General features: G+C 35.3%; 1 protein-coding gene across 9 annotated transcripts in view; it reads right to left on the bottom strand.

Moving 5' to 3' along the window:
- The window catches only part of N4BP2L2 (NEDD4 binding protein 2 like 2), a 97,044-nt gene extending 73,425 nt beyond the window's left edge, over window positions 1-23,619 (bottom strand). For 2 of the 9 annotated variants that reach the window (XR_012474303.1, XM_074216074.1), the window contains exons 1-5: window positions 23,492-23,618; window positions 19,476-20,811; window positions 7,003-7,127; window positions 4,054-4,142; window positions 3,594-3,670 (exon numbers count right to left, since the gene is read on the bottom strand). Coding sequence is in view for 7 of the 9 variants with exons in the window: in XM_074216074.1 (XP_074072175.1) it covers window positions 3,594-3,670; window positions 4,054-4,142; window positions 7,003-7,127; window positions 19,476-20,437 (1,253 nt within the window). In the remaining 2 variants the exon portion in view is untranslated. Of the gene's footprint in view, window positions 1-3,593; window positions 3,671-4,053; window positions 4,143-7,002; window positions 7,128-19,475; window positions 20,812-21,044; window positions 21,542-23,094; window positions 23,272-23,491 lie in introns of those variants that run through there. The other 7 variants (XM_074216070.1, XM_074216071.1, XR_012474304.1 and 4 more) reach the window with 6 other exon arrangements.
- Between the last annotated feature and the right edge of the window lie 2,162 nt (window positions 23,620-25,781).

The raw sequence follows: 25,781 nt of genomic DNA, 5'->3' as shown, positions 1-25,781 counted from the left end.
CAGAGTCTGAATACAGAGCGAAGCATACTATGTTCACTTTTTCAAAAACTTTTTTTTTAGACAGGGACAGGATGAAAGGAAAGAGAGAATAGAATAAATGAGAGTGGGGAAAATAGAGTGGAGGGAAATATAGCTAGTAATAGCAACTGTGGGAGAAATATTGAAGCAACTTCACTGGTGGACTTATGATAAAGAAAGCAACTCACCCCAGAGACAGAGCCATTGGAATCTGAACACAGACTGAAGTACATATTTTTTCCTCTCTCACTATTCTTGAGGTTTCTCATCTTCTTGGGGGGGTGGGGGTGGTTATGTTTACTCTTTTAACAAGATTATTGTAATAACATAAAAGAAAAAAAAAGAAAACTTTTTTTTCTTTTTTTCTCAAGTTTTTTTCCTTTCCCCTTAGTTTTAATTCCTCTTTCACAATATGATTACTATGCAAATATGTTAAACAGGAATGTACATGTACAACTTTTATCAGATTGTTTATCATCATGGGGAGGGAGTAGGGAAGGAAGAGTGGTAGAAAACTGTGGAACTAATAAATTTGCAAATGGATGATTGGTGAAAAATTATCATTGCATGTAATTAGAAAAACGAATTAAATTTCAATTTACTTAAAAAAAAATCAATCAATACTTTAAAAAATTAGTCTGCACGGGGCAGCTAGGTGATGCTAGGTGGTCCTGAAACCAGTAGGATCTGAGTTCAAATTTGGGCTCAGACATTTAATAATTTACCTAGCTGTGTGACCTTAGGCAAGTCACTTGACCCTATAACCTTGCAAAAAACAAAAACAAAAATTATTCTGGAGATAATCTAATCGGGATACAGCTAAAACAGTCCATCCCAAAATGTTTTTTGAATCTCAAAAGTTGACAACAGGTGGAAAAGATAGAATAGATCTGCCTATATTTTTAATGTAGCTCAATTTTCAAAGTTTGTTGTACTATCATGCTTAAGACTTCACCAGCTCTGCAAAGAAGCCATTTCTTAGCTATATTTAAGAAAATGAAATCAGGAAGGACTAGAATAAACAAATACAGAAAGAAATCCATACTAAAGTGGACACAATTTTTAAAGTACTCAGGGATCAATTCTTTAAAAAAAAATCTCAAAAAGACAAAGATTTCAAATGATCACAGAGAGCACTATTACTAAAACAAAACAAAATAAAAATCCCAACAAATAGATATCAACAACCACTGACTCCTTTCTCACTTCTAAAGGTCTGTACAAAACTGTTCTCTCCTTGAAAAGAGAATAAGTAAATTGTGATAATTTTCCATAACAAACTACATCTTTACAGTCACTTGAATGACTAATGATCTAAGATCTTTTTGGTACTTATTTAGAATAAAAAAATTTAGAACCAGAAGGTACATTAGAGAAGATCAGACCACATGGTCACTCAAATCTGGAAGCAGCAAAATTTACTGATTTTTTAAAAGCTCAGAAGAGTAAAATATAACCCTGAAGATTCTCTTCATGTCTAATTATGGAAACTGCATTAACAATTCCCAAGTTAATACAACAAATGCAATATAAAGTAGGGAGAGATATGTTCATCTAGGACATCTACCTGTGAAACAGAAGCTCTATTGTACCAAGTAAAACAAAAGGATGTCTCAAGTATCTCTTTTATTTATAACTCTCTGTACACATTGTTCCTCCAGGAAAACTATAACTCAGCAGCTGACACCATTTTCTTCTTCATCATCAACCATCTTCATCTTCTTCTTCTATAAGCATTTAAGTGTTTGGAACTGTGCTAGGCATTAGGATACAAAGAAAGGCAATAACACTGTCTTCCCTCAAGGAGCTTACAGACTAATGAGGGAGACGACAAGCTACTATGGATTCAAGAAGACAAAGAGTGACGGTTAGAAGGAATCTCAAGAGACATGGAATAATTGGAGGGTGAAGAATGTGGAAGGTGAGTTTTGACCTGAGTCTTGAAAGAAGGCAAGGAAATCCAGGAGGTAGAGATGAGGAGAGAGCATTCCAGGCCTAGGGAAGTGCCAGTGAGTCAGTGAAAAGGCACTGAATTATAAGTGAAGAGTGTCGGGTGCTTTTTGAGGGGAAGGCAGTTGGGGGGAATCAGGAAACTTTATTCAGGAGGTGGCAATCGAGTCGAGATTTGATGAAAATAAGGAATACTAAGGATAAAGATTACTAAGAAAAGGCCATCAAATTTAGCAATTAAAAGACAACTAGTAATTTTGGAAAGAACAAAGGTCAGAAGTCAGATTTCAAGGAACTTAAAACATGAGTGAGAGAAAATCAAGAAAACTATAGGTTAATTCGACAGCTTGAAGGAATGATAGGAGCAATGAAGGTTTCTGTAATTTATCCTCTCTATTTCATTATGCCTCATTCTAAGAAATATTAATTATGGAAGTGGTATCAAATTGAAGCAGCGTCAAATGATTAGAACCACTCTGTATCCTTCATCATTAAGTCTAGTCATACTCCTTTACCACGATCACTAAGCACTATAAAGGCCAAGCTGTCCTATCTCTAGTCTATTCTCCCACCCCAGGCTAGGTGCTAACTTCCCTTGAGGTGAATGGACTCTCTGTAACCTGGGAAAAAGACGAAATCCTTGAGAGCTTTCTCTAAAAAGATAATTTCATGTACAAGTATGAAGGACATGTCTGACCAAAAAAAGAAGATAAACCAGTCACATAAAAAAAGTCTAAATATAAATGATGCATTAATATGATACATTAGGGCTTCTAAGGAAACTTTATAAGAAAATTCAGACAAGAATTACAGAAGATGAAAATGTCTTATGGGACTTCAAGACAGATTGGATTTATCAAAAAATGAAAATAAAATTATTCTTCAAACACTAGAAGAAATTTGTATCATTTTCTTCATTCTCCCTTCAATTTTTTCCTATATGGTTTGTCAAAAAGTAATTGGGAACATATTTCATGCTTAGCTCTAATATTCATGCTTAGTAAAAGATAGTTATTGCAATTAATGAAAGGATCCTTTAAAAACAATGTTTTAATATTTAAAAATAAATGTTCCTTAGAAATACAGTCAGACAGGGTGGGACAGAAGTGAACAGCCAGGTTGTTGGTTTACTTTGCTGAACTGTTTTTTCCTTTTTTATTCTTTGCCATGAAATGTCTTGCTGGGTAGAGTAGGGGAAAGATAAGTATTAAAAATAAAGTGGCATAAAAACAAAAGATATGTATAAAATCAAAATGTAACAAAAAAAGTCAATGTTCCATTTAAATTTAAAGGAAAAATCTGATGTCACTTAACAGAAACTCTATCATTAATATTTTGCATAAAGTAATTTAAAAGAGAGGCAACAAGATACAGTAGAAAAGCATTGAACTAAATCCGAAGATCTTAATTCTAATCTCACTTATTAGTTTGTAACTGGGTAAATCATTAAATCTTTATGAAATATAATACTTCCTGTTCCATCCCCCTCAGAAATTAGTTGTTAGAAATAAGAAATTATGTATGCAACAGTGCTTTCTAAATTATATAGATCAATATAAAATGTTATTGTCAAGTGATTTAGCAGTGTAAAAATATTCATCTGAAAAATTAATGTACTTTCTTACTTTTCTAATTCCACAGGATCAAATTTCCACCATGTTTCAGGTTCATGAAATTCCACTTGGTATCCTTTGCCTATAGCCTACCAAAAAATCAAAAATCAAGGTAAAAAAGCAATTAGATTTCCTAAAATAAGAAAAAGTTGTTCAATTGCATACACATTAGATGGCATTTTAAATGTGCCCAATTGTAAATTTCACATTTTTTACACTTGATATATTAAATTTTTCTTCATTTTAGTTTAACAATATTTTTAAAAATCACAACTGTTAAATTAATTCTGACATTATAAACTTTGGGCAAGTACACTTTGCCCTGCATGAGGGTTATCATATACAATTTTAAAATAATCTTTTCTGAAATAGGAGTAATATAAACATCAAAGCTTGCAAATTTTTAATATTTGTGAATAAAAGAACAGAAAAAGCAATAACCAGGCCAAAATTTTCTGTTACTCATATTTACCATTTCCACATAAGGTTTCATTTCCCAAGCTTGGGTATTAGTATTATCTATTATAACTGGAGATCTTCCCTGATCAATAGCTTTTTTTGCTGAAAGAAAAAAAGCAAATTTCAGTAAGAATTCAGAAACACAAAGTAAATAGGCACAATAAAATTAAATGTTAACAAGCAATCATTCTAATCAATCTAGAAAAACTATCTTTGTTCTGTATTAGAACTGTGAATTTACTGACTAGCTTACTTGTTACAGTTGTTTTAGCCAAGTAACTGGAGTCTGAAAAGCTCTAATTAATGTGTTTATTCCGCTTTACTTGAGTCATGTAGTAACATTTAGATTTTACTCTAAGGAGAGAATGTGGCAGAAAGCACTTGTACCTGGAAGAACTTGTGAATCTGGCTACTTCGATATTAGCTTAAACTCAAACCTTCAAAACAATTTAAGGGTAAACAGGCCCAATCTAGAAGTCAGAACATCATAAACGACTGTAGCACCAACCAATACAACCTGGAGTCCAGGGTTTACAATAGAAAAATAGCACCATTATCATAGAAGCAGATTGGTTGAGCAACTACTAGTCTTCTAGGGTGTTTCAAGGGGTTCGATGGAAGCATTCAGATAGCAACATGAAAAGGTTACCTTGAGTCAAAAATATGTATCCTATTCCTGAAATACTACTACTAGAGATATTCTTAAGTGAATGACTCCATCATCCTTCTAGCTATCTAGAGTTCACAATCTCTCTTACTTCCCAAATCCAACTTGTGGTCAACTCTTGCTGATTTTACCTAATTTCTCTCTTCTGACACTGTCATTGCTTGCACTACTGATACAAGCATCCATCATCTCATTCTAGGACTTGGTCTCCTTACTTCAATCTCTCCTCACTCCAGTCCATCCTCCATTCAGTCGCCAAAATAGTAAGTCAGACTTACTATTTCACTTATTCCCTTTTCCTTCTATACTATTTCATTTGGTGATCTCAGTAAGCTTCCATGGATTCAATTATCATCTCTGCAGATGATTCTCAAATTGACTTATCTTGCCCTAATCTCTACGGTCATCTTTCATCTTATGCCTTTTGAGTATCTCAAACTAAATATCTATAGATATCTTAAACTCATGTTCAAAATTGAATTCATTTTCTTTACTCCAAACATTATGCTTTTCAAACTTCCCTATTACTGCTGAAGGTACCATCAACCTCCCAGTCTCCCAAAAGCTATGCTTCAGGTCTCAACATCTCTTACCTTTCTATATCCAATCTATTAGGCCTGTCAATTTCACCTATATGACATCACTCAATACCACGCCTTCCTCTCTCCTCTGATACTGCCACTATTTTGGTGCCCCTCTTCTCCTCACATCTGGACTATTCCAATAACCTGATGGCTGGTCTGCCTGCATGTTTCTCCATTTTAGTCCACTCTCAACTCAGCCACCCAAATGAGTTTTCTAAAATACAGTTAAGACCATATTGCTGCCCTACTCAATCAACTCCAGTTGCTCCCCCATCTCGTACAAGATTAAATTTAAAATCCTGTTTGGTGATCAAAGCTGTTTATGTTAGCCAGCCCTCCCCAATACCACCAGTCTTCTCCACTTTATACATTCCCTCCTTCCCCCTCGAAAGATCCAGTGATCTTGGCAAATCTTCAAACAAAAATTCAACTCCTAGCTTTAGACATTTTCACCACCTATGCATGTAATCTCTTGACTTTCTTCAAAATCCAGTTTAAATCCACCTTTTACAGGAATTATTTCCCAATCCCTATTAATTCTAGTGCCTAGAGCTATTTTGTTCCATTATCTGCAACCTGCCCCTCCCCGCCATTCAACTGTGAATTCCTTGAAGGCAAGATCATGTCCCTTTCTTTGTATCTCAATTTTCTGGCAAAGAACCTGGCACACAGCAGAAAATTAATGAATGCTTAATGGTCTACTGAGAATGAAGACTTTTGAAATGGAGGTAAACTCAAGAATCATTTATTTCTTCCTTACTATCACAGTGATCTTGGGAAAGTCACTCACAACTTCTTTGGGCCTCAAAAGGAGGATCCTAAACTTAAGATGATCTTTATTCTTTAATTGATTCAACTCACTATACATTATGTTTATCAGACCATCATAATGCTTTTCCAATAGGAATTCAAAAGGTATTAAAAAAAAGATAGTTTAGAGCTAAATGAGAAGTAGGCAGGGCAGATCTAAATCCAGGACTGGGCTTTTGGCAGTCAAAGTCCAACATGAAAGCAGACATACTTAGGACAGGAAACAAGCAGACAGCATGAAGCACAGAAAGCTCTATCAGGATTAATACCCATTTTACAAAGGAGGTGAAAGCTCAAAGAATTCCAGTGCCTTCCTTACAGTCACAGAAGTACTGGATTTCAAATATAACACTCCTTTCTCTATTTTTCCAAGAACGAAACCTGACCAGAAATGAGATATCAGTATGCAGAAAGGACTAAGGATCAAATAGGTAAATAAGGTTATTTAGTCTGGGGAATGAGAAAAGGGGTTGGGGGAAAACACATAATAGATTATCTTCTAGCATTTGAAATACTATCACATGGAAAAATGCTTATTTTCCTTGAGCCTAAAGGGAGGAAGTAAGACCAATGAATAAAAGTTTCATAAAAGGTTGATTTTTAGCTAGATATATAAGGAAAAACATTCTTAAAAAATAAAGGCATTCAAAAGAAGAAAAGAATCCTAGGGAAATACTAAGTTCTCCTTCACTATATGATTTCAAGCAGAAGTTGGATGATCATTTCTTAGGGATACTACAGAAAGTATTCTTGTTCAGAAATGGATTAGACTAAATACTGAGATTCCCTTGAATTATGAAATTCTATATGCTGATATCTTTATGCTGATTTGAGGAGATACATGAAGGCCTGTTTTATTTATTTATTCAAAAACTTGAAACACCATCTAATGTTATCACACCTCTGCTCTGGTTCCAGTCATGGGCATCACCAAGTTGTCTAACATTATATGTATACCCATTTTGATGCCGAAAATAATCATCAGTGCTGAAGACGATGCCACCACGATTCTGACCAAGCAGAACACTGTCAATAGAAGCAAAGAAATTAAAAAAAGTTATATACAGAAATATCTACAATACATTTTTTGATTGATATTTTATTTTTCCAATTACATGCTATGAAATTTTTTCAATATTTATTCACTTTGCCTATTTAAGTTATACATTTTTCTACCCCTCTCCCCTCAGCAGCTAACAGTCTGGTAAAAGTTGTACATTTGTGCTTAACATGTTTACATAATAGACATTTTGTGTACGAAGAATTAGGAGAAAGAAAACCTCGCGATTGGAAGGAAAAACTTAAGTAAAGTTTTAAAATGTGAACACAAAGTATCCATTCAGATTTTGGGAAGTTTTAAATTTTTTTCCTCTAGATGTGGATGGCATTGTCTATAACACGTCTCGAAGGGTTGTCCTAGAAATGCTGAAAGAACCTGCAACCATCATAGTAGTTGATCGATTCATAAGGTTGTTGTTAATGTATATACAATGATCTTTTGGTTCTGCTTCCTTCGTTGAGTAGCAGTTCATGTAATTCATTCCATGCTTCTCTAGAGTCATAGTTTCTTATAGAACAACAGTACTTCATAACATTCATATCCATAACTTTTTCAGCCATTCCCCAATTGATGGGTATCTCCTCAATTTCCAATTCTTTGCCACTACAAAAAAGAGCTAACATGAATATTCTTATGAGGGACTTACTTGATTTTTTATGATTTCTTTTGGCTTATAGGCTTAGAATTGGAATTGCTGGGTCAAAGGGTATGTCTGACCAGTTTTACTGCTCTTGGGGCATAGTTCCATATCACTTTTCAGAATATTAGTTCACAATTTACTACTTTTCTTTTGATTCTGATTACATTGGTTTTATCTGTGCAAAAGCTTTTAAAACCAATGTAATCAAGATCAAAAGAAAAGTAGTAAATTGGGAAACAATCTTTACAACTAATGATTCTGACAAAGGACTCATTTCTAAAACATACAGAGAACTGAGCCATATTTTTAAAACAAAAAGCCATTCCCCAATTGACAAATGGTCAAAGGATATGCAAAGGCAATTTACAGATGAGGAGATCAAAGCAATCCACAGCCATATGAAAAAATGCTCTAAATCATTAATCATTAGAGAAATGCAAATTAAAGCTTCTCTGAGGTACCACCTCACACCTCTCAGATTGGCCAGTATGACCAGGAAGGATAATGATCATTGTTGGAAGGGATGTGGGAAATCTGGGACACTTACACTGTTGGTGGAGCTGTGAACTCATCCAACCCTTCTGGAGAGCTATTTGGAACTATGCCCAGAGGGCAACAAAAATGTGCACACCCTTTGACCCAGCAATACCACTACTGGGTCTATACCCTGAAGAGATGAGGAAAAAGGGTAAAAACATTACTTGTACAAAAATATTTATAGCAGCTCTGTTTGTGGTGGCAAAGAATTGGAAATCTAGTAAATGTCCTTCAATTGGGGAATGGCTTAGCAAACTGTGGTATATGTATGTCATGGAACACTATTGTTCTATTAGAAACCAGGAGGGACAGGAATTCAGGGAAACCTGGAGGGATTTGCATGAACTGATGCTGAGTGAGATGAGCAGAACCAGAAAAACACTGTACACCCTAACAGCAACATGGGAGTGATGTTCAACTTTGAAGGACTTGCTCATTCCATCAGTGTAACAATTGGGAATAATTTTGGGCTGTCTGCAAAGGAGAGTACCATCTGTATCCAGATAAGGAGCTGTGGAGTTTGAACAAAGTACAAGGACTATTCCCTTTAATTTGGAAAAAAAAACAGATATCCTATTGTCTGATCTTGTTACCTCTGAGAATTCTGTTCTCTTTAAGGATATGATTTCTCTCTCATCACACCCAATTTGGATCAAGGTACAACATGGAAACAAAGTAAAGACTGATGGAGTGCTATCTGTGGGGTGGGGGTGAACCAAGATTGGGGGAAAATTGTAAAACTCAAATAATATCTTTAATAAAAATAAAAAAATAAAAAAAGAATATTAGTTCACAATCCCACCAACAGTACATTTAATGTCCCAATCTTTCCACAATCTCTCCAACATTGATCATTTTCCTATTTTGTCATCTTAGTTAATCTGATAGGTGTGAGATGGTATCTCCTCATTGTTTTAATTACAAATATATTTTTAAAGCCATCAAAAATGTTAGCTGTACTTAATAATCAAAGTTATATTGAAATGAGCTAATTTAATTCTAACAAATTAGCCCTTCAAAGATAACATCATACCAATGTCAAAATCCAAGATGGTTTTAAAAATATAAAATATTTCTGACAACTTTTAAGATCATCATAAATTGGGGCAGCTAGGTGGCGCAGTGGATAAAGCACCGGCCCTGGAGTCAGGAATACCTGGGTTCAAATCCAGTCTCAGACACTTAATAATTACCTAGCCATGTGGCCTTGGGCAAGCCACTTAACCCCATTTGCCTTGCAAAAAAACCCCTAAAAAAAAACAAAAACAAAAAGTTATCCTTCTCTACATTTTCCACAAATCACATTGTTTCCCTGTTTTTCGCATTCCTTCTAACTTGACTACATTTGTTTGTGCAAAACCTTTTAAATTTAATCTAGTCAAAATCATACATTCTGCAATTTATTTGTTCTCTCTTATTTGTTCCTAAATTTCTCCCCTCTCCATAGGTCTGAGAAATAGGCTACTTCTTGTTCTTTTAATTGGTCTGTGGTCTATTTTTTTCCTTCTTTTGTTGCCAGCTGTCACATTTTGCTGTTGCCACAAGGTCCACAAAGTTGCCACAAAGTGCTTTTATGCTATGCCGCCCAAAGGGCTATAAAACTGTGTATACCCTTTGACCTAGCAATACCTCTACTAGATCTATATCTCAAAGAGATCACAAAATAGGAGAAAAGATTTACATATACAAAAATATTCATAGGAGTTCTTTTTGTGGTGGCAAAGAATTGGACATTGAGCGGATGCTCATCATCTGGGGAATGGCTGAACAAGTTGTGGTATATAACATAATACTATTGGTCTATAAGAAATGATGGGCAGGCAGATTTCAAAAAAACCTGGGAATACTTATATGAACTAATGCTGAATGAAGTGAGCAGAACCAGGAGAACATTGTACACATTAACAGCAACACTGAATAATGATGATCAACTATGATAATCAAAGACATGTCCAAGACTTGTGATGGAAAAATACCATCCACATCCTGAGAAAGAACAGAGTCTGAATGCAGATCAAAGAATTCTATTTTCACTTTGAAAAAATATTTTTTCTCAGGATTTTTCCCTTTTGTTCTGATTCTTCTTTCACAATATGACTAATGTGGAAATATGTATATTATGATTTACAGATTGCTTTGCTATCTTAGGGGGAGGAGAGGGAAGGTAGGAAGGAGAAAATTTTTAAAAATGAAAATTGAAAACTATTTTTAACATATAACTGGAAAAATAAATTAAAAAAACAAAGAAAACAGCAAAGTGCTTTTATAATGTTTTTAACATGTTGTTGGCTTTAACAAAAGAATTGAACATGTCAGGGAAAACCAGATTTTCAAGCCTCATAAGCCAGTAACCTATCACAATGCACTAACAGTTTGACACCTTGTCTTTATGCTTTATGTTTTTAGTAGCTATATAATGAATTCACCTTCAGAGAACTAATAATCTGAAAATAAGCACTATGGAGGTTATTTAATATGAAGAATCTCATATTTGACCCAAACAAATCTAAATAACAAATAAAACATTATTATGTAGGTTAACAATGTTTAGAGGTTATGGCATAAAATATCTGAACCTCTAAAATGGTACATTTTTTTTAAGAGAATTTACCTGAGAGTGAAAAGGGGGAATTAAACATACTTTAGCTCATGATTAAGGAAGAAAGGACCTTTATTTAATAAAATACCCAGAATTCCAAAGTTCCAAATGGAGAACATATTAAGCTTTAACTAATCAATGGCAGAAAAAGCAGGTGAAGGAATACCAAGACTGATTGAGGAAGATGCATTCCTTTTCTTCCAGCATCAATCTGGAAATACAATAAGGAAGAAAAGGGGAACAAAAAGAAAACATACTTGCCCAGTATGTTTTGGGATCACTGAAAAGTGACATGTTATAGTAAGTTCACTAAAAATTAGGTTCCCAAAGTACCCTCTACCTCATTACCACCAACACAAGTACCACCAATAATAAAATGTGTACTACATTTGTTAACACAACACAATATCTAAATAACTCTCAAAACACAGACAATAGGAAACAGACCCTGCCTTGGGTTTTTTCCTCCTCAAAGTTCAAGAAACTGTCATTGTTCCAAAAGTTTATTCACAAAGCAAAAGATGCTAATCTGCCCACACTCTGCATGTGAAAAGTCTGCCATTTACTTTCATTGGATTTTTGAAAACTTCAAAAAGAATGTAATAGGGGCAGCTAGGTGGCACAGTAGATAGAGCACTGGCCCTGGAGTCAGCAGGACTTGAGTTCAAATCCAACCTCAGACACTTAATAACTGTATGACCTTTGGCAAGTCACTTAACCCTTAAATCTTGCAAAAACAAAACGAAACTAAAAATAATGTAATAAACAACAAAAGCTTTTAAAATCAAATTATTGGTGACCGAAAAACTTGGACTACATTTCATTACTTATTGCATACTCCCTTTTCATAATGCTTATAAACATTGTTTTTATGTCACTTAACTTGGTCTCATAGCATTTACTAATGTCCTCACATGGGCTACTTGATAATCACTACTGACAAATAATATAACTACTTGATAAACCCAAAGATTTGAGCTTCTTGGATAAGAACTCACTGTTTTTCTTTTCAATAATGATTTGGAGTATTTATATGACTATAGATGTCTTTAATTTTTTCATCTATAAACAGTCAGTTCATATTCCTTTACTCATTATCAATTGGAGAATGACTTGTCTTCTTATACATTTTTCTCAGTTCTCTATATATTTTAGGAATGAGTCCTTTATTACAAACACAAGCTGTGAAAATTGTTTCCCTGTTTTTCACATTCCTTCTAATCTTGATTACATTGGCTTTGTGCAAAACCTTTTAAAATGAATCTAGTCAAAATCATCTATTCTTTAATTTATTCATAAACTTCTCCCCTCTCCATAGGTCTGACAGATAGACTACTTCTTGTTCTTTTGATTGGTCCTGTACTCATATTTCAATTTTATTTTGGTATAGGGTGTGAGATATGAGTCTTTGTCTAATTTTTGTCATATTATTTTCCAGTTTTCCCCAGCAGTTTTTATCAAATAATAAGTTCTTATCCCAGAGACTAGAGTCCATGGGCTGGACTTTAGAAAAGACTTGCTTGAACTGATGCTGAGTGAAGCAGTTAGAACCACAACACTGTTCACATTAATAGCAATATTGTGAGATGGATCAATTGTGATGGATACAGCTCATCGCAATAGTAAACACATTCCTGAGAGTTACATATAATTGAAATAATTTTTTTAAAATTAAATTAAAAATAAAATAAAATTTTAGTTGTCTGAGAAACCTCTACATTTCATTACCTTATTGCACAGTCCCTTTCATAATGCTTATAAATGTTGATTTTTGCCATCATTTATTAATGTCCTTATCTAGAGAGGTCTACTTAATAAATGCTGACAAGCAATATAAGTTAGAAATAAGGTTTTTATTTTTACCAACTCTATTACATCCTCCCTATAAACAGTGTCTTTTTATATAAATAATACATAATTAAAACTTAATTTATTCTTTGGTTTAGCATGGCTATTGTTTTCCAGCAGAGGGTAGAACAAACATGTTTAGGTACCATTTAAAAATTTCTAAATAATAGAGCATTTTTGAACTTGAGAAAATATACTGAATTAAACTTGTACTTGAATAAAAATTCTAGATATTGAATATCAAATTAAAAACTAGGCAAAAATAACTGAAACAAGAATTTCAATTAGAAATTGAAGGCACTTGTGAAAAATGCTTGAAGTAATGCTTCAAAGTCCTTTTAATCAGATGTTGTTAGAAGTCCTGGATACATACCCAAATATTAAAATGAATAATAAATTTAGCAACACTCTGAATATGCCTAATAATAAAAAGAAAGAATTAGGAATGAGTCCAGTGAAATCTTGAACTAGCTTTTTTTTAAGGCTTTTGAAAGGCAATGGGGTTAAGCGGCTTGCCCAAGGCCACACAGCTAGGTCATTATTAAGTGTCTGAGGCCGAATTTGAACTCAGGTACTCCTGACTCCAGGGCCATTGCTCTATTCACTGCGCCACCTAACTGTCCCTGAAGTAGGTTTTAAAAATGTATTCCCTGAACTAAGAACAGAAAGGAAACTAGTAATGTAATGTCTTCAACCCTGTTCAATTTATACTGTCTGGTTTCTCCCTCTCCTGTCTTCCTTTTTAACAAAGGTAAATACCAAAATGCTTCCCCAAAGCTCTCATCAACCCTATTTCTAATAATGTTTGCCATCATTTTCAAAGAAAATCACATCAGGGAGAAGATGCCATTGACAAGCACATGACTTGGAATTGAGTGAGGGGTAGCTGTACTAAGTCACCAATCTCACTTTCTCCTCCAGAGTCATCTGGGTCTAATGACCAGATCTGACTGGAAATGGCCCTGGATGCAAGGCAATCAGGATTTATTTAAGTGATTTGCCAAGGTCACACAGCTAGTAAGTACCTGAGGCTGGATTTGAACTCCTGTCCTCCTGACTCCAAGGCCAGTGTTTTACCCACTGTGCCAAGCAGACCTAGTTCTGATTCCCTCTGGATGATACTTACTTTTAAGCAAGGTTTTAGAGTCCAAATCTTATTTCAACCCTAAGAGACTAAAAATTTTCATAGCCTACCTCATTATTAATAAATATTTACTAAATATCTAATGTGTTAAATGCAGGGACTTTACTGGTCAGTAAAAGACTTAGATCTTATCCTCTCAGAACTTAAATTCTAGTTGGAAAGACAAAATATACATAAAGATAAAAAACACAAGCTTTTAGTCTAGTGCCAAATGGGAAGTATGAACAGTAAATGAAGGTAGGCAAGACCACTGTAAGTTCAAACAAAGAACAAGAGACTTTCACAGGATCTTGAAGAGGGATGGGAAAGTAGGGATGTTCTCATCCTATGCACTTCCATCTCTGGTTTTGCTCTTGATGTGGCTGGAACACCTCCACTAAATATGTAAGATTCCTTCTCTTTTCCTTCAAGCCAAAATTCTGGTACTAACTCCTCTACAAATTTCATTCTTGTCTTTATTCTCCAAGTTTAAAGTGATTTTCTACCCCTCATATTCCTCAAGGCAGTTGGTTTAGACTTCTTTGCAATTACCACATCCTGCTTTTTATTATAGTTATTGAGTGCATGTTTTATTTCCCCTTCTTCTCCAATGGATAAAACTCTTTGAAGGTTAAATTTATTTTTTTTTAATCTTTGCTTTCCTTTGTGCATGGTACCAACTTTATTCCTGTCCTTCCAACTATTAAACATTACTATTTTCTAATTTCTACTAAATAATTTTAGGAATCCACCCAATCCCTATCTTTCCCTTCTTTAAAATTCATCTTAAAAATCAAACTTCCTGTTGCTTTTTTCTAAAGATGATCATCAAACTCCAAACCACATATTCACAATTATAATTATATATTCATATAAATATAATAAACATTAATCTGTATTAAGTACACTAAAGAATAAAATCTACACCACATTTTTTAAATCTTCTAATGTCCTGATTCTTTTTTTTCCATTCATCTCATTCATCTACACCATTCAATTTTATTTTATGTTAAGTTCTGAACTTTCCCCTCATCCACTGTGGAGATAAGAAAAACAAAACCCATGAAAATATGTTTTTTGTTTGTTAAGTTGTGGCCACAATTCTCTATGTTTCCATTAGGGGTTTTCTTGGTAAAAATAATGGAGCAGTTTGCTATTTCCTTCTCTAGCTCAATTTACAAATGAAGAAACATAGGCAACTAGGGATAAGTGACTTGACCAGGGTCACACAACTAATCTGAGGTCAGATTTTGACTCAAGATGAATCTTCCTGATTCCAGCCTACCATTCTATCTATTGCACCATTAAGCTACACCATGACAAATTTGTAAAGCATGCAAAAGAAATTCCTATATTACCTATGTCCATAAAAAGAAAATAAATAAAAGAAAATGTTTTAATATGCATAATTGAGTCCATTAGCTATCTGGTGGTGGATAGCATATTTCATCATTATTCCTTCAGAAATATGGTTGGTTATACTGATGATCAGAACTGCTAAGTCTTTCAAAACTGATTATGTTTATAATGTTACTGTTACTATAATCATTGTTCTTCTGATTCTTCTCAACTTTGCTTTTCATCAATTCATATGTCTTCTACTTTTTTCATATATACCATAACTTAGTCATTTCCTAAATAATGGGTATCCCTTCATTTTACAATTCTTTGCCACCACAGAAAAAGCTGCTATAAGTATTTTGGGTATATATATGGGTCCTTATCTCTCCCCCCCCCCATCTCCTCCCCTTTGGAATATAGTTCTAGTAGCAGTATCACTAGGTATATAGTTTAATAACATTTTGGATATAATTCTAACTTACTTTCCAGAATGAGTGGAGCAGTTCATAGCTTCAACAGTGAATCATTCATTGTACTGATTTTCCCATGGCCCCTCCAGCACCTTTTAGTTTATATACTGATAGTTTGGATTTCTTCCTCTAAAAATTGACTATTCATAATCCTTAACCATTTAGTAAATGGGGAATGGCTCTTAATCTCATAAATTTAAATCATTCTTTATGAGGGACTTCATATGATAAAATAAGCTTTGTCAATTATTAATCAAACACCAGTGTAGCTAGGTGGTGCAGTGGCTAGAGCATTGGACTTGTAACCTGGAAGATTCATCTTCATGAGTTCAAATATGGCCCCAGATATTTATTCAATATATGATCTTAGACCCCCTATTTACCTCAGTGTCTATAAAATGAGCTGGAGAAGGAAATGGCAAATCACTCCAGTAATGTTACCAAGAAAAACCCCCAAAGGGATCCCAAATAGTCAGACACAATTGAAAGTTCTCAACAATGCCAAAAAGTGTCCTTGTCTGAAATTCTTTAGTAAAGGTCAAATGAATTTCTAAAGGGAAAACTAAGGCAAAATTCAAGGAAGAACTCTTAATAAACCAGAGAACCAAGATTTAGCATGTTCAGATTCCCTTTAACTAATTCAATTAGGGTTATTACCTCCTCCTCTACTCTGCTAGGACTGAATGATTTTTTAGTAAAGTGCTTCTCCAGAATTCAGGAGAAATTGTTAATATTGTTCTGTTTGATAAATCAAAGATTTTTACTTAAATTCCATAGCCTGGCTTAATCTTAATAGTGGGGGTGAAAGTTTGTCTTTATTTATGAATACCACAGATGTTTAAGATGTTGCCTTAGTAAGGAAAATTTCAATTGCCAGGGAATCTACTTCTAAGCAACAATGTGTGTGCATTATGTATATGAATGTGTGTGTGTCTGTGTGTGTGTGTGTGTGTGTGTGTGTTGTGTGCGCGCGCGCGCGCAAGCACAAGAGCATGTGTTAAACATCTATACAATACCTGGGAGTGACTTGAAATAAAGAAATGAAGAATACTAAGTTTTTTCTTCCTACTTGTATTGTTTATCTAACCACTCATCTTTCCCAGCTACAATTATTTGCTATATTCAGGTAAACCTATTTTAAAAATTTGCTTCATCCTTTTCTATTCCTAATTATTTTTTTTTCATAAACCCTAGAGTTCTGGAAAATAATATTGAATTTGCTGGATAACTTTGTTCTTCCTATAATCCTGAAATCAGTAACTTCACAAAACCTTCAGTAATAAATATATACTCAAATTTAATTTCAACAATCAACATTACAACAAACTAATTAGGATATGGGGAAGTTAGGTGGTACAGTGGATTAAAAACACTGGGCCTGGAGTCAGAAAGAGCTGAGTTCCAAAATGACCTCAGACTCTTACTAGCTATGTGACCTTAGGCAAGTCACTTTACCTTGTTTGTCTCAGTTTTCACTCCAGTATCTTTGCCAAGAAAATCCCAAACAGGGTCATTAAGAGTCAATAGGACACAACTGAAACTACTGAACAACATTTAGAATACACAAAATTAGCAAAACACAAATTCACCCTAAAGTATTAGTTACCAAGAAATTCCACATTTAATCCTCATTTGTAACAAAAGTAACATAAAATCAAATCCTGTGTCAGACACTTACTAGCTGTATGACAGGTCACTGTCTCAAGTTTTCTCTGTAAAAACAGGTTCTAAAAATAGCATCTACTTCACTGGGTTGTTATGAGGAATCAAATGACATAATATCTGTAAAGAGCTTGGCAAACCTTCAAGCACTATATAAATATTATCCATTTTTAAAAAATTTAAGGTTGTCCAGAGTTCAGTGAGGAATTAGACAAGGAACCTTAAACCTCTCTGTGCCTCAGCTTTTTCCTCTGTAAAGTGGGAATGATAAAGTGGGAATAATGAGATTATATAGAAAGTGATTTGCAATTTGCTAACAACTTCCTTTGCTCCTCATCTCAAATACTGAAGTGACCCTGTTCCGTTAAGGCAATCTTCTCTAACTGCATGAGTGGTATTCATGGCAACCTGTCTTCTCCAGCAGCACGAACCATTATCCATCCTCTTACCTTCAATCTTTGCCTGCCTAACAACTGATTTCTTCTGCCTACAATCATGCCCATCTCTTCCTCATCCTTAAAAAATCCTTATTTGATGTCTGTATCCTCAGTAACTATCATTCCATATCTCTCCTCTTTTATGGATAAATTCTGCAAGTGTCTCCAGTTCCTTTCCCTCTTTTTTTTTTAACTCTACAATCTGGTTTCCAAAAACATCATTCAACCAAAACGGCTTATTCCAAAGTTACTAACAATCTCTTCATTACCAAATCTATTCAATTATTCTGTCTTTATTTTTCTTGATCTCTCTCTTCAGCCTTTTAATACCTTTGATGACCCTCTTCTCTGTAATACTCTTTTCTTCACAGGTTTGCAGAACACTCTCTCCTGGTTCTCTTCCTACCTAGCTGACCACTCCTACTCAGTCTCCTTTGTTAGATCTTTATCTAGATTATGCCCACTAAAAGTAGTTGTCTTACAATGATCTTTACCCTTTCTCCCTCATTTGGTAGATTCATTTGCTCTTATCAATTCCCAGGGATTCAATTAAGTCTCTTTGCTGATGATTTTCAGACCTACTTATTCTGTTAATCATCACTCTCCCATCTCCAAATGCCTATTAGACATCTCCAACTGGATGACATGTAATCATCTTAAACTCAAAACTTGCAAAACTGAACTTAATATTATCTTCCTCCCCAAACTCTTCCCTTTTCCTAATTTCCCTATTATTGTCCAGGGTCCTACTACTCTGCCAGTCCTCCATCTGGCAACCTAGGTATCATCCATAACCTCCTCCCTTTCACTCTATCCAATCTGTTGAGTCTACCATCCTAATATCTCTCACATACACCTCCCTTCTCTCCTGACACTTCCCCGACAGTGAAGGTTCTCATTTTCTCAGACCTAGTAATATAATGTTTGTCCTTCATTTTCAAAGACCACAAGACTATGGAGGTGATGCCAGACCTAGACTGCTGCATTAGCCTTCTGGTTGGTCTCTGTCATGAGTCTCACTCCATTCTAGTCAACTTTTTCCTGAACCCTCTTAATTCTTGATCTAATACAGATAATATGCCTTCTCTCTGTTGATTTATCTCCCAATAGACTGAGCTCCTTAAAACCAGTGACTGTCTTTTGCCTTTCTTTGTATTCTCAGAACTTAGCCCAGTAACTGGCACATAGGGGCTTAATAAATGCTTATTGACTGATGAAAAGACTAGGTCACTTTTTTTAAAATAGAAGTTTAATGAGTTGCCCAAGATTACACAGCAAATAACTGGCAAAGCTATGACTAAAATCTAGTTTTTCTGACTCCTAGCCAAATGTTCTAAAGTATCTTATCTAAAAAGTAAAGTCTAATATATGCTTATTAAACATTTTTGTTCATAAAATTTGCCATAATTGACATTATTTCCTCAAAGCCTAACTCCCTTTCCCATATCAATAGTGTTTCTGTGTACTCAAAATCAATAAATTTATATTTCTTTAACTAACAGTCTATAACTCACCTCCCCAATTTGGACATGTTTTGTGTTTTTTTTTTTTACTTGGAATGTGAGAATATTTGCTATTGATTACAGTAGTAATTTATTACTGATTAAAACATTAAGATTACCAAATAGTCCCGATACCTAACTCAATATTTACCTACCGAGAAAGTGTCGTTTTCCCTGACCCAGGCAGACCTCTTAAAAGGATAAGTAGCCTCTTTAGTTTTTCATCTTGGAACTGCTGGTTGAGAAACCTGTCTGTTTTCTCCATCTGGAATAGAGAAGGGTCTTCCCAAGATGATTCTCTTGTTTCACAGAAACCATTACTTTCTCGTCCATCTTGTTCACTATAGCCACTTCTAGAAGTCTGTATGCTACTGATCCTCTCATCACAATCAAAGTATCTGTTATTCTGATCAAATGTTGGACAATTCCAATTTATGCTGCCACTGCTTACATTATATCCATCATACATTTCACATAATTTAACATCTTGAGCATGAAAAATATTTGGTGGCGGAGATGGAGAGGGATTAAATCTTTGAACATTTAAATGATAATTGAACTCAGAAGGAAAAAGGCCATGAGGAACTAAAGAAGATTCCATTGGTTGCCACTCAGGCCTAAAAGGAGGAATTGGGTGGTTAAAAAATGTAGGTTCCACTTGTCCATTAAATGGATATTCAGTGTTCCAAAGAACTGGCTCACTACTAAAATATTGCTCATCACCAGGGGGTGAATGTATAGTACTAAACCAACTATCTTTGTTTTCTTCATCAGATTTTAAATTGTCACTGTAATAGTCATGATGATATAAACTAAATTGTTCCTGAGGGGATTTAAATTCCTGACCATTGCCTTCCCAATCTTCTTTTTCACTCTCAAGCTCCTGAATTTCTTTATAAAACTGAGATAATTCACTGTCTATATCTAGTTTGTTAGAAGAAAGGTTCTGTTTGTTTTCCAATCCACCAGTGACTTTTTGTGTGTGATGTTTTCTTTTATCTTGTTTATTTTCCTCAGGACTTTTGTAAATAGGGCCTATAAATGCTGTGCTTGTGCTGTATTCCACTTCCTCCCCACTAACTGGGATAGCTTCACTGTGATTTCTTTCCATTCTCATTTCTTTATTATTTACAGAAACATAAGTTTAGTTATTTCTAGATATCTCATTGATGTTCATGGATACTACTGTTTGATTTGCATGCTGTAGGTCTTCTGAATGAAATGATTCAGTAAAATCTAGCCTAAAGGTTTCAACAAAACTGTAGTTTCAGTCTTGCTCTCCTGAGTTTTTCCATTTTTCTCGCCATCAAAGACTGATGAAAGGATCCAGGTGTTTTCTGTTTTCTCTTAGGATCTGTGAAAATGGTCACCACCATCATGGTATATTATTATCAATCTTCTGTTGACTTCAGTTTTTTATTGCATTTTTCACTTGCTAAGTTTTTTTTAACCATGTCCCAAAGACTCAGTTTAGCTTTCACAATAAGGCATCTGGGGGAAAAAATTCATACAATTAACAGTTAGGTTATTGAGGTAGAACTGATTTTTCTAATAAGAAACAAAATTTTTTTAAAAATTGAAGATAAAGGTCATACTGTAAAAGTCTGTATTTAAACATTACTTTCACTTTAATTTTTTTAGAGAATTCACTAAGGACAGATGAATAACTTTTAAACCAGAAAATTATTTACATTAAGACCCCCCTCTTTTTCAGTATCTCTTACCCCTGAAATGGAGTCAATTTCAGACTCAAAACATAGTTCCCTATTTTTTTCAAAGGGAGTATAAGCTAAATTTGAAATGTGTACCAACAATGGAGGTCTTTATGATGTAGACACTTGTCTACAAGAACTGTAATGATATCACTGATTTAATTTGTCTCTATTGACAAAGATGTGTGAGGTAACTTTCATAATTCACCTCTGTTCCTCTTAAAATTTTAAGTATATGATCTTATAGGTGAAATGACAAAGATTCATAAGTTTGAATCAACCAACCACCAACTCTTTCTAGTCCCTAAGCAATAGAAGAACTGAAACCCAAATATTTAAATAACTTATCTATCAAGTACAAAAAAAAAGCTTCTTCACAAATAAATACAACATTTTAATAAATATAAAGACTGGGGGGAACATGGGAAATAACACAAACATGTATTATGTATTGCTGGGAAAAAGATGGCACTTCCCATGTTCAAAATCCTAAAAGGATCCATGAATATTTTGCTTAGTTTATTTAAATGCTTAAATATTTTTAGTCAAGAAAAAGGCTTTTTTATTTATATATTTATATATATATATATATTATACATATTTATATATATTTACATATACTTAACTTGATTTAATTTTAGTTGCAATCATATTTTTTTTTTTAGTTTTTGCAAGGCAGTAGTGGCTTGCCCACAGCCAAATAATTATTAAGTGGTATTTGAACTTGGGTACTCCTGACTCCAGGGCTGGTGCTCTATCCACTGAGCCACCTAGCCAGTTGTAGTTATTTTTGATAGCTGTGTATATTTTACAAAAAAAAAAAATCATTCCAGGACCCTCTCCCTTTCTGATTCACATTATCCCTTTTCCTATCTTTCATAGAATCTCAAGGCCTTTCAACAGACCTCAGAAGCTCTTCTGGTCCAAACCATACCTAAATAAATAACTACTTCAATAACATGCTCAACAAAGTCAGGATGCCTTTGTTTGAAGACCTCCACTAAAAGGAAAATCAACTAACTGTTGAAGCAGCCTTCTGCATTTTCAAACCGTTTTATTACTTTTAAGAAGATAGTTCTGTTACTTTGCTTCTTTGTAACTTCTACCCATTCTACCCACCCTTTGGTGGCACAAAGAATGAATCTTCCTGATAACAGGTCCAACACTATCCTCTCCAGAGATGTCAAATATGAGGCCATTGTAGCTAGAGTCCAGCCAAACAAAATTATAATATAATTGGAGGAGCGGCTAGGTGCCGTAGTGAATAGAGCACCAGCCCTGGAGTTAGGAGTATCTGAGTTCAAACCTGACCTCGGACACTTAATAATTACCCAGCTGTGTGGCCTTGGGCAAACCACTTAATTCCGATGCCTAACAAAAAAAAACAACAACTAAAAAAAAAAAAAGAATGAGTTTTAATTTCTCTTCTGTGTGTCTTTCAAATGTAGATTCTCCACTAAGTCTTCTCTTTCCCATCCAAATTAGTGACTTCAATTGATCTTCCAAATATACCGTCTCTCACTTTATTTCAATAAGTATTCCTCCTAGGCAATCTCCTTTGAGGATCCCACATTTCCAAAACCCACCACTGTCTCCGAATCATATGGAAGAATCATAAAATACAGCCCTTGGAACCATAAGAGATCTCAACAGGTGACTTGGTGAGTCCTCCTGTCCTCAGCAAGTTAAGGTATCTCTATTTTTGGTAAAGTCTTTGAATTTGATTTCTCATAGATAAAAGTGTGATACGCTTTGGGGAAGGGCCTAGCTTTTCCCCCACTTCACTGCCTGCCATACCCCAAAGGATTCATTCTAACTCCAAGAAGTTGGGTGCAGCTTCTCCAATCACGTGTGATTCTTCCTATTCCACGACCTCTTAAAAGTTCTTCCCCTTCAAGTCTCCTCTTATGTGTCTTTTGCTGTAAATCTCTACTTACTTGTTTCAACTTCCGAAGGGAAGGGAAGATTTTTGATTCATTTTGTATCTCACGCAGCGATCAATGCTTTGACTGAATGAAATCAGTCCCCCCCCCATGGGCTGCCTGGCGCCCATCTAACATACCTCAAAGACAAAGGGTCCCAGACACGAGTAGCGCCCCTGAGCACCACGGCTCGGGGAGGAGGAGGAGGAGGGCCGAGTCCGGGCCGGTTCGGCCGCTCGTTCGGCGAACTCCAAGCCCGGCGAGGAGCGAGAGCGCCCGGGCAGCCGGGCCTAGAGAAGGCCTGACTCTCCCCGACAGGAAGTGACGACACGTCCCTGGCCTGGCCTCGCGGAGGGCACTTCCGGTGCTCGCCTAGCGTCCCGGAGGCCTGCACAAGCCGGCGAGGCCCAGGCCCTCGGATGGCCTTGGCCGTCCCGGTCACAACAGACCCGGGAGGCCCTCGGCGGGAGAACGAGGGCGGGAAAGGCCTCACAAGGGATTTTTCATTCCCGAGAGAACCCTCTCGTTAGGACTGACCTGAAAGAAGGGAGAAAAACAAGCCGAGGTCGGGGTTCTCGGCTCCCGGGGCGGGCGACCCCGCTGGTCCTCAGCCGGCAACGGCTCCTCTCGCCGGCAAGATGGCGACCGCCCCTTCCACATCCGGGCCGCGGCCCCTGCACAGAGGAACTGGAGTCGGGCGCGCCCAATCCCCCTTCGGAATCTCATCGGCTCAGGACTACAACTCCCAGAATCCTTTGCGAAACTGGGATGGGTCGGTTTTTTTTTCTTTTTAAAGGCCCGGGAGGAACTTCCTGCAATTGTGGGTCGAGGAAATGCTTTAAAGTTGGCCCTTTTTGTTTAAACTCCCGAGTCTCTTGTTAAAGGCGGTGAAGCACATGGAGTGTTTCCAAAGTCCTCCAAAAGGATGCAGGAATTATTTTGAGGCATTTTCAAAGCGATGCCTGTCTCTCTCAAACTCCGGATGAATCTGGAAGTTTCCAGATACCAAAATATTTGGAACTTTATTGGTGGTGTTGATTTTTTTAAAAAAAACCAAACATTTATTTTACTAATCCCCTCCCCTCCCCCCTTTTTAAACGCTACTGTCGTTTAATTCATTTTATTTCCACAAACATCTAATAAGTGCCTCAATGCCGGATCTTGTGCTTGGTGCTGAAGAGACAAAATCAAAATGAAATCATTCCAGATTTAAAGGAGTTTATTAATATAAGCAGATATTATCTCCAGCGTGCTTTTAAGCTTGCTTTGCTTATGTTCTCTCCTGTGATTCCCACCACTGTATTAGACTCATTTTACAGATGAGGAAGCTAAAATGAGGGCAGTTAAGCCAATCAGCACCCCGAGCTAGCAATTCTAAAGTAGAATCTGAACTCAAATCTTCCTGATATCCACTCCAGAGATGTCAAATATGAGACCATTGTAGCCAGAGTCCAGCCAAACAAGATTATAATATAATTGGAGGAGTGGCTAGGTGGTATAGTGGATGGAGCACCTGCCCTGGAGTACCTGAGTTCAAATTCAGCCTCAGACACTTAATGATTACCTAGCTGTGGCCTTGGGCAAGCCACTTAACCTCATTTGCCTTGCCAAAAATAAATATATAAAAAATAATATAATTGAAAAATATTTAACACAAAATAAAATAGAATATTTATTGTTTTGCATGACTTCACATGTATAATCAGTGTCAAATTGCTTGCTTTCTCAAAGAGAGGAGTGAAGTGGGAGGGAGAAAGAATTTAGACTCAAAATTTTAAAAAATCATTAAAAAAATTTACATACAATTGGGAATTATTTAACAAAATCAAAAACATTAAAAATAATGGAACAGAAGGTATTCAGAGGACACAGTAAATGATATAGAAGGGGCCCCTGAGAGATGGGCTGATGTTTCATATAAAGGCACTAGATGTGATGATCAGAGAAGGGAGTGTGATGATAAATTGTCATTTTTAAAGTTTCATGTTGACTTTATTATAAAAGGAAAAAAGCAAGCTTTATGTAAAAATATAATTTATGTTAAATCACTTTTTAAAATGTTCTACTTTTTAATATGAAAATGCTCATTTTTGATAGTTCATTAAACTCAGAAATATATTTATGTACATATACATCTGTACATAAATACACAGACATACTGTCACAATGTTGATTTGATTAACAAGCTCTGATAGGCATTCCCCACCCATGATTTAATATGACTTAAAATGTAACTAAAGAAATACAGCTAAGTAAATGCAAGAGACAAGGACCATGTGAAACAAGGTATAAAGAGACTCATCTCAAGTGCCAAGATTTTGATTAAAATTACATAGTATTTTCAGCTTCCTTTTCATGAGACATAGTTCTTTTTGGTTGACAAAGATAATTCACTAATCATTCCACAGATATTTCATAAAATCCTATAACATGGAATGTGCCAGGCATTAAAAGGAAATGCATTTAAAAGCCTTCAAGGAATTTTTAATGTGCAACTACCATTCTGCTCATTTGTGTCTCTCACAAAATTTGCTTTATAGACTTCCCCCTCTACTATCTGTGGTTTTATGAGAAAAACCCTCTGTAAAATTTTATAAAATAATTTTTATCTTGGATGCATGCTGGCTGAAGTATTTTCAGATTCTTTTAATTACATCAAGATAATTTAGCTCCATATAAGTTAAACTGTACACAATTTTCATAATCTGCATTCAAATGCCCTTTTTCCCAATCTAATTACCTTTTTGTTAATTCAGAAACTTTAGGTCAGGTTAGAGTGGAGTTTTTAAATTTTTTTTTTAATTTTCAAATATTTTTGCCTTCCTAC

This window comes from Macrotis lagotis, chromosome 1 (genome assembly GCF_037893015.1).
Source record: "Macrotis lagotis isolate mMagLag1 chromosome 1, bilby.v1.9.chrom.fasta, whole genome shotgun sequence".
Classification (NCBI taxonomy): Eukaryota; Metazoa; Chordata; class Mammalia; order Peramelemorphia; family Peramelidae; genus Macrotis; species Macrotis lagotis.
The sequence above is the reverse complement of the archived record's forward strand: the minus strand, read 5'-3'. Positions and strand labels throughout refer to the sequence as shown.